Below are 17,821 nucleotides of genomic sequence, written 5' to 3'. Positions count from 1 at the left end.
TTACCTTGCCTGTGCTCTACAGCATAGAGCGATGGGGGGGAAACCAGTCTCCAGCAGCAAGGAAGGGTCTGTGCCTGATTCACTGCACCGAACCCTATAGATTTAGTCCTAGCCTCAGCTGTCATGGGAAAATGAAGTGTTGTTACTCATCTAGATGAAAGGCTCTGAAATCAGCCATGGTGTGAATTACAAGTCTAGCTGTGCCATGCCAGCAGCTGTCAGCACTGTTGAAGTGTGGATAAAAATGCGTCCCACAGCTACTTAAGTTGACATTGACAAATGCAGTTGCCATTCTTGTAATTACTATGTGCAGATTGTTTAAAATTACCCTCCACTGTGCCCCCTTGTGGTGTGAGTGTGCCACTGCTCTCACACACACTGGCTGCCTAAATATCTGACAGGCTCTAGAAATAGACGTTGCCAGCATCTATTCACATGTCAGTCTCCAGACTGTCTCACATTTGTAGCTGTAGATTAACCATTGTTCCTAAAATTTTGTGATAAGTTCTGTACAAAAACACTTACCTATAGTGTCTGGTAATCTGCAGCAGAATTAGAAAATATGCATCTTGTTGTTGTTTTTTTTTAAAAAGAAACCATTAGAAACAGCATGAAACATTCATAAGCATCAAGCAGTTAAAGGATCTGCACTAAACACCATAGCGACACCCATGATATTGTCTGCTGGTGCCATTTCTTATTCTGCTACCTCTGTCTTATGAGGCCTAATGCATCATGTAAGAGGGGTGGAATTTGACAGAACTGACACACGTCTATAATTACAATCTAGAAAAAGTCAAATGCCTAGGTAGATCATTTTGTGTAAACTAAAACTCAAAATATCCAGTATACAGGTTTTATCTTCTTAAAATGATTCAACCACCTACATTGATGCCAGCATATATAACATATTCAGATAATGAAGATTTATAAATAAAAAATTGTATAAAGTATTGGATCTCACAGATGAGGATCCTTAAGTTCACCAATGCTCCTAACCTTTGATGTTGGTGGTGTTTATTTATAGATGTGGCATGATATAATTAACTCCGGGCTGCCCACAGTTGTGTTGTTGTTGTTATTTTTAAATGAAACTTTGATCTTAACCAAAGAGGCTGACCAGTTTTGACATATCATGATTGTTAGGCAATTTTAGTAAAGATTTAATCATTATATTACAATTAGTTGAAAAGGAACAAATACACAATTGCTAAACTATGGCGTTTTATCCTCAGGACAGTGTTATATTTTAATACTGCTAAAAGATAAGGAGCAGTTTCTAAAATTAGCACAGTGCCATCTGCCACCTGGCCAGGAACGATGCCCACAGACTCTACAGGCTCTGGTCAGCTACCTGGGAAGAATTTGTCTTGAGGCTAGAAGTGTCATTACCTGAATCTTGGGTTACCTCTGCTCATGGAACAGTGTTTGCTGGTATTTACAGTCTGTGTAAGTCCTTAGTGAATACAATAGACAGCATGAGAAAGCAGCCCGAGGAGATCCTCCCAGAGTGCTCTAATTGAGAAGTCGTGAGTGACAAGGGGACTGAGGGGGAAAGATAGTGGACTTGTTGATGCATCTCAGCACTGGAACAGCTTGAACTCTTACACTCAGAAAGTCACTGCAGCAGTACTTTGGAGGGGATGGAATATGGTGGAGAAGGTAACAATCTCAATATGCCTGATTTACAGTTAACCAAATGTGAGTGCATTTGGCCAGGTTATGTACTGTATTTTCTTTAAAAGAATTAAGAGTTCTACATATACATACAGTATGTAGATGTATGCAACTTTAAACAGTTGTGACTGGTAACAAACAGATCAGATCAATATTTTCACCCTACTGTATTTGAATCAAACATATTTCAGCTTATTGGACATTTAAAGTTGGTTTCAGAAATTACCAGATAATGTTAGTGCCCAGTCTTTTCAATACAGGCAATTAATTCTTTAAATTGAAATGTCATCTTTATAACTTAGGACTGAGGAGTACTGGGTTTCTTTAAAGACATTTCTTTGTTTTTCAGCGGAGCTTCAGAAAACATGAGTTTATGTGCAGTGGGATATTCCCTTTAGAACCTCCAGGACTATAGAAGAACACTTACCATATTTAACAGTTTTGTCGTTCTGTAATATAAACGATGCTTGGGATAAAAAATGAATGCCACTGGAATCCTTTCTGCAGGGACTGATTACATCGGAATGAGATGGGAACCGGCCAGCATGGGACAAGGACATTCCAGCTGATTCAGCAACATTTAAGATAGAATTCAAAGAGGAAATACAAGGAAAACATTATTGGAAGAGGCAGAGGTGTAGCATTACCTGTAAGAGCACAGCCTTTCGGGACCACATTCCCCAGAAACCTCTGGGGCAATGACCCACTGCTCATAGTCACCCAACTAGTTGCTCAAAGAGGTTTCTGGGAAATGTGGTCCCAACAGGAATGTGCTCTCACAGGTCTCTAAATGGCTTGGACTTCTTAAAATTTGTCAGTAACATTCAGGCATTATAACACAGACATAATAATGAAATCGGGGGAAATATGTGTGAAAAAAGAAGTGATTATTGTGGGAGATTTAATTTTTTCTCACCTAGACTGGGAGAAATCATTGGGATTTTAGCAGCAGAAACAAACGTTAGTCATTGTTAATAACTGAGGTGGGTAGCTGCGTCAGCATGCGTAGGCTGCAAAGGAACAAGTAATAGGTTTATTCCATGCTGAAAAAAAGAAGAAAGAGAACACAACGTTTCGGCCGTGGAGCCTTCTTCAGGTGAAGAAGGCTCCACGGCCGAAACGTTGTGTTCTCTTTCTTCTTTTTTTCAGCATTGTTAATAACTGCTTCTTTATGTAGTTTGTCGGAATTGCTAGAGGGAGTGCCTGCACTGGTCCAGTCTTTCCAAAAAATCAAGATGGAGTAAGAGAACAGCTGTGTGATCAGAATATAGTACACTTGAAAGTCTGTTTTAAAACTGTGCAGGTTCAGTTCTTGATGCCTGTCATAAATAAATAATTTTGCACACCTAGCAAGCCAACTTCAAAAGCCCATGAATAACAAGTGAAAAAATAACTCTTTTCCTGAAATCAGATGCAAAAGGCAAAAGAAAATTCACCCCGGGACAATGCCAGCAGGGAAATCCAGAATTGAAAGGAATGTCTATACAGTAGTTGTGTGGAGGATAGTAAGGGGCTGTGCGGTGTGCGTGTGCGCTGAGGAGCTGCGGTGTTTTGCAGCCTATGTCCTGCAGGTGAAGGTGGAGATGGAGATGGTGATCCAGCAGTACGAGAAGACCAAGCTGGTGCGAGAAGAGCAGCTGGAGCGCCTCACGCAGATCTGCCAGGAGCAGGCGGTGAGTGGGGTGGGGTGTCCCCGAGCACGACAAACTCGGGGAGCACGGAGTGAGAGCGCAGGTCCGCGCTTTCGCCTCTGAGCACTAGGTGTCCTCAGCATCCCATTGACACAATCCGCAAGCCACTGCTGTCAGGTCACCTCCCTCTGGTGCTAAGGCTACTGAAAGTAAGGACCTCTTGCAGGTGCAAATGAATTACTGTACCTAAGCAATTTGCCCTTATATTTGCTTTCAAACACTGACATGCCTTACATTTCCAGTTTCATGTTTATTCACCTCAGATTTGCCTGTTACTAACATGCATTACTTTCCAGCACATGGCAGTCCACTACAATTTCCATACACGTGTAAGGCGTTCCACACCAAGTCCTATTACTTACTCTGTTTTCTGTTACGAACAGTTGAAGATGGAAAAAACTTCAGAGGTTCTTATTTTCTTCCCATGTCCTCTAGAGAGCGGCCAGCCCTAGTGTGGTCTTGAATGACCTACAGTAGAACGTGTTTTGCCCTTTTATTGTATGAGCAGGTGTCCCTTAAGACCACACAACTGACCTGTCTCTCTTCCTGCCCATTTTCTCTTTCTTCTTAGTCGCCAAGGGGCTGAACTGAACGATAGACATAATGATGACACTGTCTGGTTAATATAAATAGAACCGTGTTGTCTTCACCACCTCCTTTGTGCACAAGATTTAGCCTAACACTAATATTTTGGGGATTTTGTTACCCCTCCGGTAGTTGATGACCACATGGCTACTTCTGCATCTTTATGAAAAACAACAAACTTTTGCACCAATTGTGCTACTGTCCGATTGCGACACCAGGTATTAAATGAATGGCATATGGTAAAAATCCCTTGTGCCCAGGAATGACTAACTCAGTCCCAGCAGTGAGACCACGTAATGAAAAATGACAACGTGGTACTAAGACCTTTCCAGCGATATCTCATTCTTCATTAGAACCTGCCAGACAGCACAGGGCTTTACAATATGCTCTCCCTCCAGTTACCTTATGCGACTGTGTTGTCACGCTGTGGCACATAAATAGGTCAAGGTGTTTAATTCATATAAAAGGAACATATCCCAGCAAGCAGCTCTGCAGTAGCTGTAAGACCATTCAGCGTTGGGACCTGACCAATACATTTCCTCTATCGGGGTCCTGAATTCATATAGTTTCATATGAAGTACAGATTGTTTTCTGCCAGGGCTGTAGATTATGAAGAGCGCCAACAGCTCTGGAAAATATGCTGTGAATGTTTCAAAGTGAATAAAAGCTAGATGCAAAGGGTTCTTTCTTATATCTGATGAATGTCACGGAACATACTGTAGCTATGCTCAAATAATATGCATAACAATAGCCTAATTTAAATAAAAGATCACAATTTCCTAGTGATCCTGAGTGATATATTAATTCCTGTTAAATTGTTTTTGAGGGTGCAGATATAGGGATGCTTTAGACTTTGCTCACTGGAAATCACTCTGCATGACAGTGTCCAAAACATGCATAATGTCACCTTGTTTCTAGTAGCCATCTCACCCTGCAACTCACAACTGGCAGCCCACCGAAGCTCAGCAGATTTGAGCCTGGTCAGTACCTGGATGGGAGATCTCCTGGGAAAAACTAAGGTTGCTGCTGGAAGAGGTGTTAGTGGGGCCAGCAGGGCATGCTCACCCTGCAGCCTGTGTGGGTCCTAATGCCCCAGTATAGTGATGGGGTCACTTTACTGTAAAAAGGCACTGTCCTTCGGATGACATGTAAAATTGAAGTGCTGACTCTCTGTGGTCATTAAAAATCCCAGGGTGTTTCTTGAAAAGAGTAGGGGTGTAACCCTGGCATCCTAGCCAAATTTCCCATTGGCCCTTACCAATCATGGCTTTAATAATCCCCCTCTATGAACTGGCTTCATTGATCAGAGCTTCATTACTCTGCTCTCCTCCTCACTGAGAGCTGGTGTGTGGTGAGCGTTCTGGCGCACTATGGCTGCCGTCGCATCATCCAGGTGAGGCTGCACATTGGTGGTGGTGGAGGGGATCCCCATTACCTGTAAAGCGCTTTGAGTGGAGTGTCCAGAAAGGTGCTATATAAGTGCAAGCAATAATTAATTAATATTAATTCTAAATGGTCTCAGTTTGACTCTTTTCACTTATAGAATTAATGCACTGACACTGCATTGCTTTTGCGCCATATATATATTTCTTATTGTACAGATGTTCCACTTTTGACATCACTACGCACCTCCTAAATCTGTGTGCCGTCTCTGAAAAGCAAAAAAAAAAATCTCAGGTTCATCAAATGAATTGGGAACAAAAAGGAAGCCTTTGTAACTTTCTTTTTGAAGTTAGTATTCGGCTTTTAAAATCCAACATGTTTACAAGGGAAATACTGTACATATCAGGGTTGTGGTATATGTAAAATACTCTGTTCTTCCAATCTTCAGTTGCGCCGCACTCAGTAGATCTTGTATCGGAGGCAAAGGATGTTAGATGTAAAATGTGGTCTATCACTGTGCCAGAAGAGGGCAGCACAATTCCACAGCATTATTCTGTAAGGCTTGAGAAGGGGTTGCTTCAGTAATTGTCATCGCTGTGACTGAAGGGACTTCTACACCAGATAATATAAAAAACGTTCTTTGGCAAAACAGAAGAAAACTGATAGGTCACTCGTGGGTTTTAGTTTTAATTTACTATTTGTCTGATATTGATCTTACCAGGCCTGTTAGATGTGCCTAACAAAACAAAGAAAAAAAAAGGAACACTTGAACTTCTTTGACTGTCTTGTGATTTTGTTTAGGGAGTACAAGTGGATAATGTTCTAAAAAGAACACGTGCCTTTCTGAAATTTAAAATCTTCTGAAAAAGTTGTTTTTATTTTTGATCTGTAGCTAGTGTGGTTTGTATTGAAATCACATTTAGTGTATATTTACAGAAGGACTGCTTGTGAATTGTTAAAAAGTCATCCAAAATTTATCTGAAAGAGATGGGGAATCAGGTATCTCCTATACATACCATGACTGGAAATATTTCAGCACCCATCCAGGCTGCTGCTCTGTTTGATGTTCTTGTCTCCTTTCGAGCAAGTGCCCCCTTTAAACGAGCTGGCGAGAGGAGATGTTCTCCAAAAATCAACGTTTTTGATAAGTGCTTTCATTATAAGCCCAGGGCACCATCACAGAGAAACCAGAAGATTTAAAGAAAATCCCGGCCCTGGATCTCTCTCTCTCACACACTCTCACTCACACACACCTACTGTACCTTCAGTTTTCCAATTAGCTGCACCCAACAATTACATCCATTAAGGAGGTGAAGGCTCCTGAAATCAATATATAAAGAAACCAACAGCTGTGGTTGGTGCCCCGAAAGGGGAATGATTATGGAATGCTGACAATATTGTTAAAACGGTTCCAAGAGTCGTTGACTACTGTGCTAAATCAATCTTGACGAACAAGGGCAGAAGCAAGCCAGTCATCAACTGATTGCTTGCGCAGCGAGTCAGCGTCCTCAGGACTAACCAGCTGCCTGGAGTGGTGACGAGCGCTGGCCAGGCGGCCAGGCCGGAGACACCCCCACGGCTGCCGTTTGAGGGAGGCGGGGTAGTTAACCGACCGGTGTGTGTGTGTGTGCGTTGGCAGTTCGAGATCCGGCAGCTGAGGGCACACCTGGCGCAGCAGGACCTGGACCTGGCAGCCGAGAGGGAGGCGGCCATGCAGATGCACCACGTGTGGAGCAAGCAGAGCAGCAAGTTCAAGGTGGTGGACGGCCTGGCGGCGGGCGAGTCCGACGACGAGGGCCACGAGAGCGGCCGGGAGACACGGCCCCCGGCAGGTAGGGGGGGAGAACTAAGGCAGAGCTCTTTTTTTTTGTTCGAATCCCAGTTTACCCTCAGAGGTTTTATTAGCCATAATCCGCTGTCCTTCCTCTAGAGCCAACAGGTCTGTCATGACAGTTGGGGGTTTTTGAGCTGTGGGCTTTTGGGCAAATGGCTTCGCGGGAAAGCAAATATTTCTGCCTGTGGAGATTTACTGCAAACACATTGATACAGTAGCCGCTCACTCTGTGTCAGGAGCCTGCGACTCGTGGGAGATGAAGGTGTTGAAAATGCTATGCAGTGCGTCTTCTAAACCTTGCCTCCGTGAGATGGATGTGCATGTAGGCCAACCAAAGCCGGCTATGCCAGCTGCATTTTGCAGGAATTAAAACACACGTTTGAGACATATTCCCATTATCTCCACTACTCTGTGTGATGTTTGCAGCATTAGCTAATATTGTACACCGTCATTAGAAACTTATAATGGCCATAAATTCCAGCATCTATGGCAAAGTGAATTTCCATCTATGACCTAAAAGCCATGTTGCGTCATCGATGCTGTAAATAGAATAGTGTTTTGGTTAAATATTTATTGACACTGGTTTTGGCGTGTTGAGCATTCCTGCCAGAGAGAACAAGCCGCTCATAATTAATAACACTACACCTAGAGGGATGGTAATCCATGCACGGTTTCCTTCCTGGAACCAAAGATCGAATTGTGCTAAACAGGAAACTTGCTCTGGTTTTGAACTTGATTTTTAAGGTGCTGTCAAAAGATGATTACCAGGACCTGAGCGCTTAACTTTTCCTTTTTCAATAATGAAGACAGTTTTTATTTTTCGAAAGAAACGGGGAAAAAAAAAATCCTGCCTCCGAGACATAGGTGACACGTATGTGCTGAATTATAGATGACCAAAATGTGGAATGTTTTAACATCAGATAGTTGAAATGCCGATATGATGTACTCCTAATCTGGAAGAGTAGCCCTGAGCAGCTCTGAGGCCTCTTCTTAAAACTGAGGCATTAGCACACAGCACACCTCTGACTACAGGCATTTAAAGATCAATAGAGGCCAAAAAAGCTTTTAAGAACCTATGAAACCAGGGAAACAAGCATATTGCCTTTACCATGTCAGGTTAGATTGCTGTCTCCAAAGTGCAGCTATTTCAGGTACAGAGTGCTTGGTGGATTGGGCCTTGTAGTGTGGGCAGAGTGGTCTGCAGAAAACATCTGTTCCTTTCACCTGGAAACCACAATACGCTGTGAAAAGGCAGCGCTGGAGCCACAGAACCCCTGGGAGGATTGTGGGAAATCTGGCTCCCTGGGACAAATGTGGCTTTTTTTTTCTAAAAACATGGAATCAAAAAGAACACTTAAAATGGAGGCCAGTTTGTAAAGTGAACGATATGTGACAGCCACTCAAGAATGGCTGGTGGAGCGCAGGGATTTGGTCTGTGGTCTGGTTAGATTTTTCCATCCTGTTGGGGTAGGGCATGCTGGAGAGTGTTTTTCAAACTCTTTCTTCTTGTTTGTGGTATGATAAATATGACCTGGCAATGGGTTGGGACTATAGTTTTCCAATGCAAAATGTCTGTCCATCCTTGTGTAAACAGCAACAGAAGACTGGTTCATTGGAAACTTGAAAGTGGCTCTCTCTCCACATTTTTTTTGTGTACATGTACATGTGTCCATTTGTTTATGGTCCGGCTCTGCAGTGTCACCCTAGTGTCGCCCCAGCCCGAATCCCTTCGTTTCTCAACGCCGTCAGAGACTGCTCCATTCATTGTTTTCTGCTGGCAGCAAGCCCCCCTTCTCTCCCCTTACTTTGAACTGACTCCATGGTCAGTGAATACCCAGGAGTTAGAATACATGACTATTGATTCCTTGTGTTATATTCTTTATGGTTATTTTTAACTGCAATTTGCACGAAAACCCAGTACAGGCTGGAATGTTAGGATTGTTTCTGAAGTATGCCGCAGAAATGCAAGTTGAAGCTCAAATCGGGACATCTCAATAACAACCGCTTTTGCTCTGGTCTACAACTATGTCATTTCCACTTACTGCTGTTTACGGTTTGTCAAAGACAAATAGCATGTGCCTATAAGAAAGATGCTGTCAGATATGCCTGTGTGTTTAGTATTTCATTCACTCTTAAATGGATATTTCTATAACCTTGTAAGAACAATTCTAAGTAAAGGGGGGGCATTCAGCTGGTTTTATTTTTAGTAGCTGATCTCCATCCATCAAGATGCCAGGGTATCAACTTTTGTAAAACAGTGCCTTTTCTTCTGGTTGGAGGAGCTCCTCCAGCAGTGTCTTGAAAGAAGCCTGGGTATCAGCTTGTTCCACTCTCCCTTCACCCTTTGTGTACAGACGTGCCTCCTGCTCCCAGTTGTTTTCCGAGGGCAGCTATTGCTAAAGAGTAGTTGTGATTCTGAAAAGTTCAAGGTGCAGCCAACGTAACCACTATCATGGAGAGATAAATCACTCAATCTCTTTCTCCTAAACAGCAGTTCAGCCAGTCTCCTTTTCTTTTCAGTATTCTTTTGAAATATCCTTCATGTCTCTAAAACAATGGTTGATGCGTGCAGGGCCCACCCACATTTATCTGCAAACCTTTGTGTCAGTTCGATCTTTTGGAATATGAGGCTAGTAACAGTTCGAAAGCTGCTCTCGTGCCACTTGATTTATTGTTTGAAGCATCTTTATGATTTTCAGTGTATGAGCTTTTTTCTCCAAAAGCTGCTGTTTCAAAACATTATGACTAGAGAAGGAATCAAATATTGTATGTCACTATATACTTAAGCACATACATTCATTTGAGTTCCAGGGGCTAATTGCACTGATGTATTATTACTTATTTTAAAGTAAATATTTAGTCCATGCCTCTGGCTCTTTGTATTTATTTCTAATCACACAGCTTGGCATGGGTTCAATGTCCTTGCACTTTTTAAAAAAAACTCATGTGTTATTAATTGCGTAGTGATTGTCTTGGATGTGATTAAGTGAGTGCGATGCTTTTTCTCCAGGGGCAAACATGAATATTTTAAACAGAAAAATAAATGACCCATCACAGTTTTCACTGATCCCATGACAACACAACCTGTCTACACATCTGTGTTTTCTTTACCCCTTACTTGTACAGAAATCAAATGTGAACCAGTCAGCTTGTGAGAATGGGTCTCTGAACAGATAAAGACATCTCGATCAGTTCTTCTAATGTTTTATAAAGCCTTTCTTTAACAAGAGGAGAGCATCTGCAATATTTGTATAAGTTAATTAGGCAAGTTTAATTATGAATGCAAGTTTTTGGGGGTTTTTTTAAGAAAAAGAAAGAGAAGAAAAAAAGGGAAAATTTAAATTAAATTGGAGATGTGGATGTAGGGCTTGAGCCATGTAACCATCACTGAGAGGTGTCAGAAGGCAAAAATGGAACGCAGAATAAAATATTATTTGTGTATTAAGGCAGATGTATTTTAGACTTAACTTATTTAGATGCAGATGGATAAGGGGGTTAAAACTGTAATAATAGATTACAATTTGCCAAGATAGGTTATAGTTGCACATGATCTGTAAATGATTAACATCTGCTATCCAAGATGAAGAAACAGAGAAACACAGATTTGAAAGGCAATAAGCAGGTGAAATTTTATTTTAGGAAGCAAGTGCTGAAACCAAAGATTTTTTTTTTAAGTAAGGAAATGTTAGTAGGGACCCTGACGTACGTATGTACAGTAATATTTACAAACAAGAGGAAACTATTTGACCCATTAGTTCGTTGAGATTTTAGTAATTGATTTTTAGTAATTGGATTTAGTAACTTTCTTGAGAGATGTCAGGGTATCAGCTTGAACAACAGAGCAGGGTAGCTTGTTATGTGCTCCCACATCACTGCCTGTATAGGATTGTGGGAGCATGGAGAAAGATCCACAGCCATTGTGTTTACACATACTGTAGGTTTTGGGTTTAGCTGTGCATGTAGCTTTTTTACACATTTAGTGTACAGCTTTTACATGCTTAATTGATTTATATCGAAGCTAAAGAGATGTGTGGCTGTGTGATTGTTTATAAAGAAAATTTGCCCAAAATGTTTAGCTTGTACAAAGCTTCATGCAGATGATACTGTCAATGTTGTTTTGCTATCCATTCTCCTAATGTATTGTGCATTAATAGTATGTCCTACGGGAATAATTTGTACTCAGAAAACGTAGTGTTTGCAGCTGTTGACCTTTTTCATAAAACATCAAAAACATTTATGAGGCTATTAAGAGACTGCATATGAAGCAGTGAACAGTACAGGTGATCTTTGCTTATCTTCAAAACACAGAAGTCAATATTATTATTAAATATGGTTTAATATTTAATAATATTGATTTTTGTTAAAAAAAGTTACTCTGTGCTTGACTTATGGGTGTATCAAACTATGGGTTTTACATATATGAAGTGCCTGTTCTGTTGACATGATGCTTGCAGGCCTGTCTTATCCAAAGAACAACACAAGGTACCAGCATCAAAGTCAAGGATTGTTTTTCTTCTGTCGATAACATCTTCACGCATGGGTGAAGCTTAAGGAAATGTGCAGAAAATGCCTCAGGGCAGATTTTCAGACTGAACACGTTACCATTAAAGTTGTTGATTTTTCTCATTGTACTAAGTACAGGTTAGACACAAATATTTCGTTTTCCAGAATGTGAAGACATGAGAATACAATATAAATTCAAATTTCTTGTTTTTGGTAACTGGAGCTTTTATTTAAAAAAAGAAAACTAAATGACGTCTTGATTTAAGAACCGATAATGTAATTGCTTTGCTAAATATTTCATAATACTGATCTGATTAAAAGGTCTATACAGTAATTTATTTAGTAGCATTTCAATGGTACATGCTGTCTGCAGCAGTGATGCATTTAATGATTTCAGAGTCATAATTCTAACCTCTGCAGTTTCTTCTAATGTGCCTCTGCATCTCTTTTCAGAACCTGTTGTTCGTGATGATATGAACAACTATATCAGCCAGTACTACAGTGAGCCAAGCAGTGGTAAGTGCTTATATCCAATAATATATGAGGTTGTCATAATCCACTTCTGCTTCTTTTAGCTCTGATAGTGCTATTCTCCATGGAAAACAAATTGACTGCAGAGGAAAACGTAACATTTATAAACATTTTACATTTAATTTCCTTGGTAAATACAGTAATGGGCGTTGCTCTTTTATACTATTTTTGTGGTTTTCCTGTTAGAGCTTGATAGACCAGCATCAAAATTTAGTTTCATTACAATATACAAATGCTAGGTTTTAAGTTACCTGTTTTTGAAAAGTCAGCAATTTGTCTCTCGGTTGTATTCAAGGTTGAGTAAACATCTAGTAAATAATATCAAAGTCTCATGTTTTCATGTTTCGAACAGGTGTATTTATTAAGTAAATAAACTGAAGTACTGAACTAACAGCATTCAAGACAATGACAAAATTCTGGAGCATGGTAAACTGCAGTTCTCTGTTGGAGTTTATAAATGTAGCACAGAGAGGTCCCGGTTTGGAAGACAGGTAAATGGATTCAGAAAGGTAGAGCAGTCAGGGGGTTAAACTGGAATGTGTACTACAAATTAAGGACTGGTGTGAAAAAGAATAAAGGAGAACTGCTGTAAGAAGCCAGCTTGCAGGACCATGTTCTTGGGTATTCCCATATTAAACCTTCAAAAGGTAATTTAACTTGTATATAAGACTTGCATTCAGTAGTTTCCTGCAGTGGCTCCAATGATCAGCTTCCCTGTTGTCCTGAAAATCCTTTTTGCCACGACAGCAGGCTGGTCTGCTCACTGCCCCCCTGCTGTCACTATGTTCTAGACATCGGAGTTCCAGAGGCCGGAACCCGAGTCATCACCACCACGGCCATCGATGTCCACCTCCCCAACAACCCCAACAACATCTCCTCCGACCTGCTGACCGCCGAGGCGCCCAGCCGGCTGGAGCGCGCGGGCAGCTCGGTCAGCGACACCTCGGCCACGGCCTCCCGCTCCCCTGACAGCTCGGCCACGCGCAACCAGAGCGCCAGCAGCCAGACGCTGGGCTCGTCCACGGACTGCAGCACCACCCGGGAGGCCTCTTCTGACTACTGCCCCCTGGGGCGGACAGGAAGCCAGCGCCATGCCCACCGCCACCCTCTCTCCCTCCCCCAGGAGCAGCTGGGGCCGACGGGCCAGCGGGACGCCAGCACTGTGGTGCAGGAGCTCCTCTCCTCGCTGTCCGAGGACTCCTGCCTGACCCAAAAAGGCCTTGACCCAGTCAACCTCAAACTACCGAGCCCAGCAGGGTCAGCCAAAACCAGCCCCGAGCTGGAGCACAGAGTCAACATCTACAACAAGAAAAACCAGGAGAGCCTCAATGTATTCCAGACTAAGCCACTCATCCACCTCCAGGCGAGCGAACACTCTCTGGAGGAGAAATACAGATTCCTGAGCCCTGCTGACTCCCCCATGAGCCATCTGCCTGACACATAGTGGGCAGGCCAGTGAGCGCCGAAGCACCAGTGGCATAAGCGTGAGCCGAAACAGCCCCCCTTTGAGCCAGCGCTGACACATTCTTCATGCCTCCAGAGAACAACAAAAACAAGGAAACAGACAGATTTTCGGGGGGGCCTCATCATATCACCACACTTTATTGTGGAGATCCTACCACGTCCCTCTTCCCTCCTTGCTGACGCGCTGCTTTAACTGGGACTGGAGGGGCTCAGGATAAGAGGGCGCTGGGAACCGGCAGCGAACCACCGTCAGGAAGTCGATTCCGCAAAGTTCCTGGCGTTTTAGGGAAAACAAAACATTTCTACGTGTCAAACCAGCAAGGGGCTGTGTGCAAGCTTTTACAAAGCAAGCTACTTTAACAGTACTGTTAATAAAAAACTGCTTTTACAGATTCTTTGGGGAATAGGAAGGGGGTGGGGATTGCAGAATGGCTGAGGGGAGGGGGGCACCAGGGTCATTAGGTATTGAGCTAAGTGTTACCTTTATACAAAATACTGTAAAAAATGTAATATATTCTCTGATGAGGCTACAGCAGGGTACATTTGATTGGATGAGCTGAATTCACAGCAAAATTTCTTACCTTTATCTTTCTACATTACAGATGACGACATTTGTATTTAAAATTAAAGAGGGATAAAAATGTTCACTGCAGTATTTTTAAATCCGACACGGCAGTCAATGAGGAAGCAATGAAGACTTTTGCGAACCTGAATAAAAAAAGTGAAGGGATCCATGTTCTAGAATGCAATGCTTGTAGCATGAACCTTTAAAAAATCTGCTTTCTGAATACGGCAAAACAATCCTGTGCACTTTAATGTTTACAGACGTATTTTATAACAATGAACACGGTGGAACCTGAGTCACATACTGCATTCAATTAAAAGTGAAGATTGTAAAATGATGGGAAATGAGAATTGACTGCATTTTCTTTTGTCTCATGTGATACCTGCTTGCTTAACATATATAGAGGAGGTTTGTAGCAGACTTCTTTGTGAGTCTGGAGGTCTAGCCCAAAGCTGTCAAGGTAATATGGAATGATAAATTGACCAGAAGAACTTAAAAGGTTTCCTTCCAAAATAGTGAAATAAAAGGAAATGGTAAATTCACCTAGGGAAAATTTATAACTGACAGTTATTTCCATTTCTGGTAGTTTTACCCTGTACAGCATTCCAGGTAATCATTTTTTTAGATGACATGTTGATTACAAATATGCAAATACAGTGTTTGTATAGTACATAAGCATGTAAACATATCATTGCTCACCCCAAAGAGCTAATATTGGTGCAGCACAATGTCCACGGTCATTGGTCATCTGTTGTAATGTGAGCCTTGTGGACTTGGCCAATTACACTGACTTATATATAGTTCTCAACAGCATATTGCAGTCTGGGGACTCCTATTTCTTTGTACTGCTCGTGCAATCCTTCTATAGTTCCACAAAAGGCTCGGGCTGGCAGGCACAGAGATCCTCAGTTCCCTTCTGGGGAAGTATGTGTAGTAAGGAAATACGTACTGCACCTAGACGCCATCTTCAACTGCAAGGCCTGTGCTTGAATCGGATGCGTTTGAAAGATGTGCAACCTCATGTGAAGTCCAATGTAAAGCCCATAAGAACGTCCTACAAGTTGCAGAACCTCACTGCATTATCCCGGCTTGTTAAATGACCACCCACCCTGCAGTTCCCTCTGTTGCAGTGTGGAGCCGAGCAAGAGATTAAGGGAATGATCGATGCTCTCCACTGACCTCTTGTCCTGAAGCAAAAGACGGAAGCTGTATTAAAAACTAATTTCTAATTTGACCTCCCATGATGTGCACAAATTTGTCTTTGTTGTAGCCAACATGCGAAAAATCATCACTCCATTTAAAGAACAAGTCTGGTTCATGATACAGCCTCTCAAGGTGCTTTGCAACAAACAAAAGACAAATATACACAAACATATACAGTAAAATGTATACTATAATTTTTTAGGGGCAGTATACTGTGAAAACCTGAATTAACTGAAGTGTATTGAAAGACATGAATAATGCAGAAGCTTGTTCACAATGAATGTGATCCAATAGTGACTAACTTTTCATATAAAATCTGTGGGAATCAAAGAGAGCTTGCTGGGCAAAGTGCTTGCATAAATGCATACAATATGTTTTGTAACATATTGGAAAGATTTTAATTAGCCCCATTCTTGTCATGTGATCAGCATATTTCTCTTTCCTGACAGCTTATTACAAATTATTATCTACCACAGCTCTCGTTTCCTCCTTCAGTCCTAGGACATGTTGTCTATAAAGTGTTTCCAGCAGCAGGCTGGTGTCCAATCTCCTTCCTTGTGTCCAATGTCTGTCAGGCTCCACCTCTGGCAGTTATGGAAGATGGAGTATTATAGTGACATCATCTACAGCAGTGGAAATATTTCAGTAATCATGTCAAGGTAAAATTTCCATTTTGAAGCGATCTTTTTCACATATCTGATCCTTTTCATCCTAGAGGTGAGGTATAAAGGACCCCGCTTGGGAAACAAACTGTTGATCTTGTGTTTGTGGGGTTCAAGATCTGCACACCACTGCGAAGAGACTGTGCCCACAGACCGATAACGGATGTGTCTGTTTTATTCTTTAGTGAGGTAGAGTCCATTCACATACCCCCACCTCCAAACCAGTGCATCAGAAAGATGGTAAAGCCGATACTGTTATATTTGTCTTTTTTTGTTAATTTAAATGAAGATGTGTTGCTTTTATTACACTTATTGAGCTTGGCTGCATGCAAACAAAAAAATATTTCCTGTGAATTAATGTATTGTAGTACCATTCCAGGGAAAAGTACGGCAGCGATTGGCTTCATGGCTTCATCCGTACTTGCTTCCATATGAGCTTAGAAGGTAATTAGAATCAGGTGCTCATAAAGAAGTGCACATTAGTTTTAGCTAATCATTAGGAAGTGTTTCCACCTGTATATAAAATCACAAACTTTGGTAGAGCATTCAGGTGTGTAGTAACACATCATGCCTAGTTTAATAGATACCTATGATGGTCTCAGAGAAAGAATCGTTGCTGCTCATCATTCTGGGATGGGTTACAAAGCCATTTCCACACAATATGGAGTCTACCGTTCCACAGTGAGAAAGCTCAAGACCGCTGCCACTCTACCAGGAATGGGCGTCCCAGCAAGTTCATCGCAAGAGCAGACTGTATGATGCTCCTGGAGGCTGCAAGGAAATCCAAAGCTACAGCCAGGAATCTACAGGCCTCAAAACGGTAAATATTAGAATCCATGATTCTGCCATGAGGAAAAGACTGAATAAGGAAGGGTTTTGTGGAGGCCAGTAAAAAAACCTTCTCTCCAAAATGAACACAACATAGGTTTGAAAAACCAGCTCCTGAGCGAACCACAAGGTGCCTGGACAATGTCCTCTGGACAGAGGAAACCAAAGTGGAGTTGTTAGGCTTTTCTGCAAAACGATATGTTTGGCGAAAACCAAACACTACCCATCACCACAAGAACCTCATACCAACCTATCAAGCATAGTGCTGGAGGGGTGATGATTTGGGCCTGCTTATCACCACCTGGACCCTCACAATTCTTGAGTCCACCATGAATTCCTCTCTATACCAGTACATTCTAAAGGAAAATGTAAGACATCTGTCCAATAGCTAAAGCTTACCTGACAGTGGATCATGCAACAGCACAATTAATCCAAAACACACCAATAAATCTACGACTAAATAGCTGAAAAAGAAAGGAATGAGGACACAGACTCACTGAGATGCTATGCATAAATTAATGTCCACAAAACATCACAGAGCTGAAGCAGTTTTGTAAGCAGTAGTGGGCCAGAATTCCTCCCAGGCAATGTGAGAGACTGATAAACATACAGGAAACATATCAAGTTATTGCTGCTAAAGTGGATTCTACATGTAAGTGAATTACAGGGTGCACTTACTTTTTCACACAAGGCTACTGAATGTAGGCTGATTTTTTCTATCTACTGTTAGGACTTGGTGAGGATTAGATGAAGGTCAGATATGTCTTAACATAAAAACCATAGGGTGCACTTTCTTTTTCTCATCACTGTTTATAGACCCAGTGGCGTAACTGATGGTAACTTAAACTAAAGGTCAATAGATTACGCTTTCCCAAATAACCGTTGAATTTGCCTT

General features: G+C 41.8%; 1 protein-coding gene across 2 annotated transcripts in view; it reads left to right on the top strand.

The window, feature by feature from the left end:
• tmem266 (transmembrane protein 266) overlaps positions 1–14,570 on the top strand; it is an 83,659-nt gene extending 69,089 nt beyond the window's left edge. For both annotated transcript variants that reach the window (XM_015343739.2, XM_015343738.2), the window contains exons 8-11: positions 3,235–3,350; positions 6,976–7,168; positions 12,127–12,189; positions 12,996–14,570. In XM_015343739.2, coding sequence (XP_015199225.2) covers positions 3,235–3,350; positions 6,976–7,168; positions 12,127–12,189; positions 12,996–13,648 — 1,025 coding nt within the window. In that variant the 3' untranslated portion in view covers positions 13,649–14,570. The remainder of the gene's footprint in view (positions 1–3,234; positions 3,351–6,975; positions 7,169–12,126; positions 12,190–12,995) is intronic.
• Positions 14,571–17,821: the final 3,251 nt, after the last annotated feature.

The sequence above is a fragment of the Lepisosteus oculatus genome, chromosome 5, assembly GCF_040954835.1.
Source record: "Lepisosteus oculatus isolate fLepOcu1 chromosome 5, fLepOcu1.hap2, whole genome shotgun sequence".
NCBI lineage: Eukaryota > Metazoa > Chordata > Actinopteri > Semionotiformes > Lepisosteidae > Lepisosteus > Lepisosteus oculatus.
This window is presented reverse-complemented; position numbering and strand designations above follow the sequence as displayed.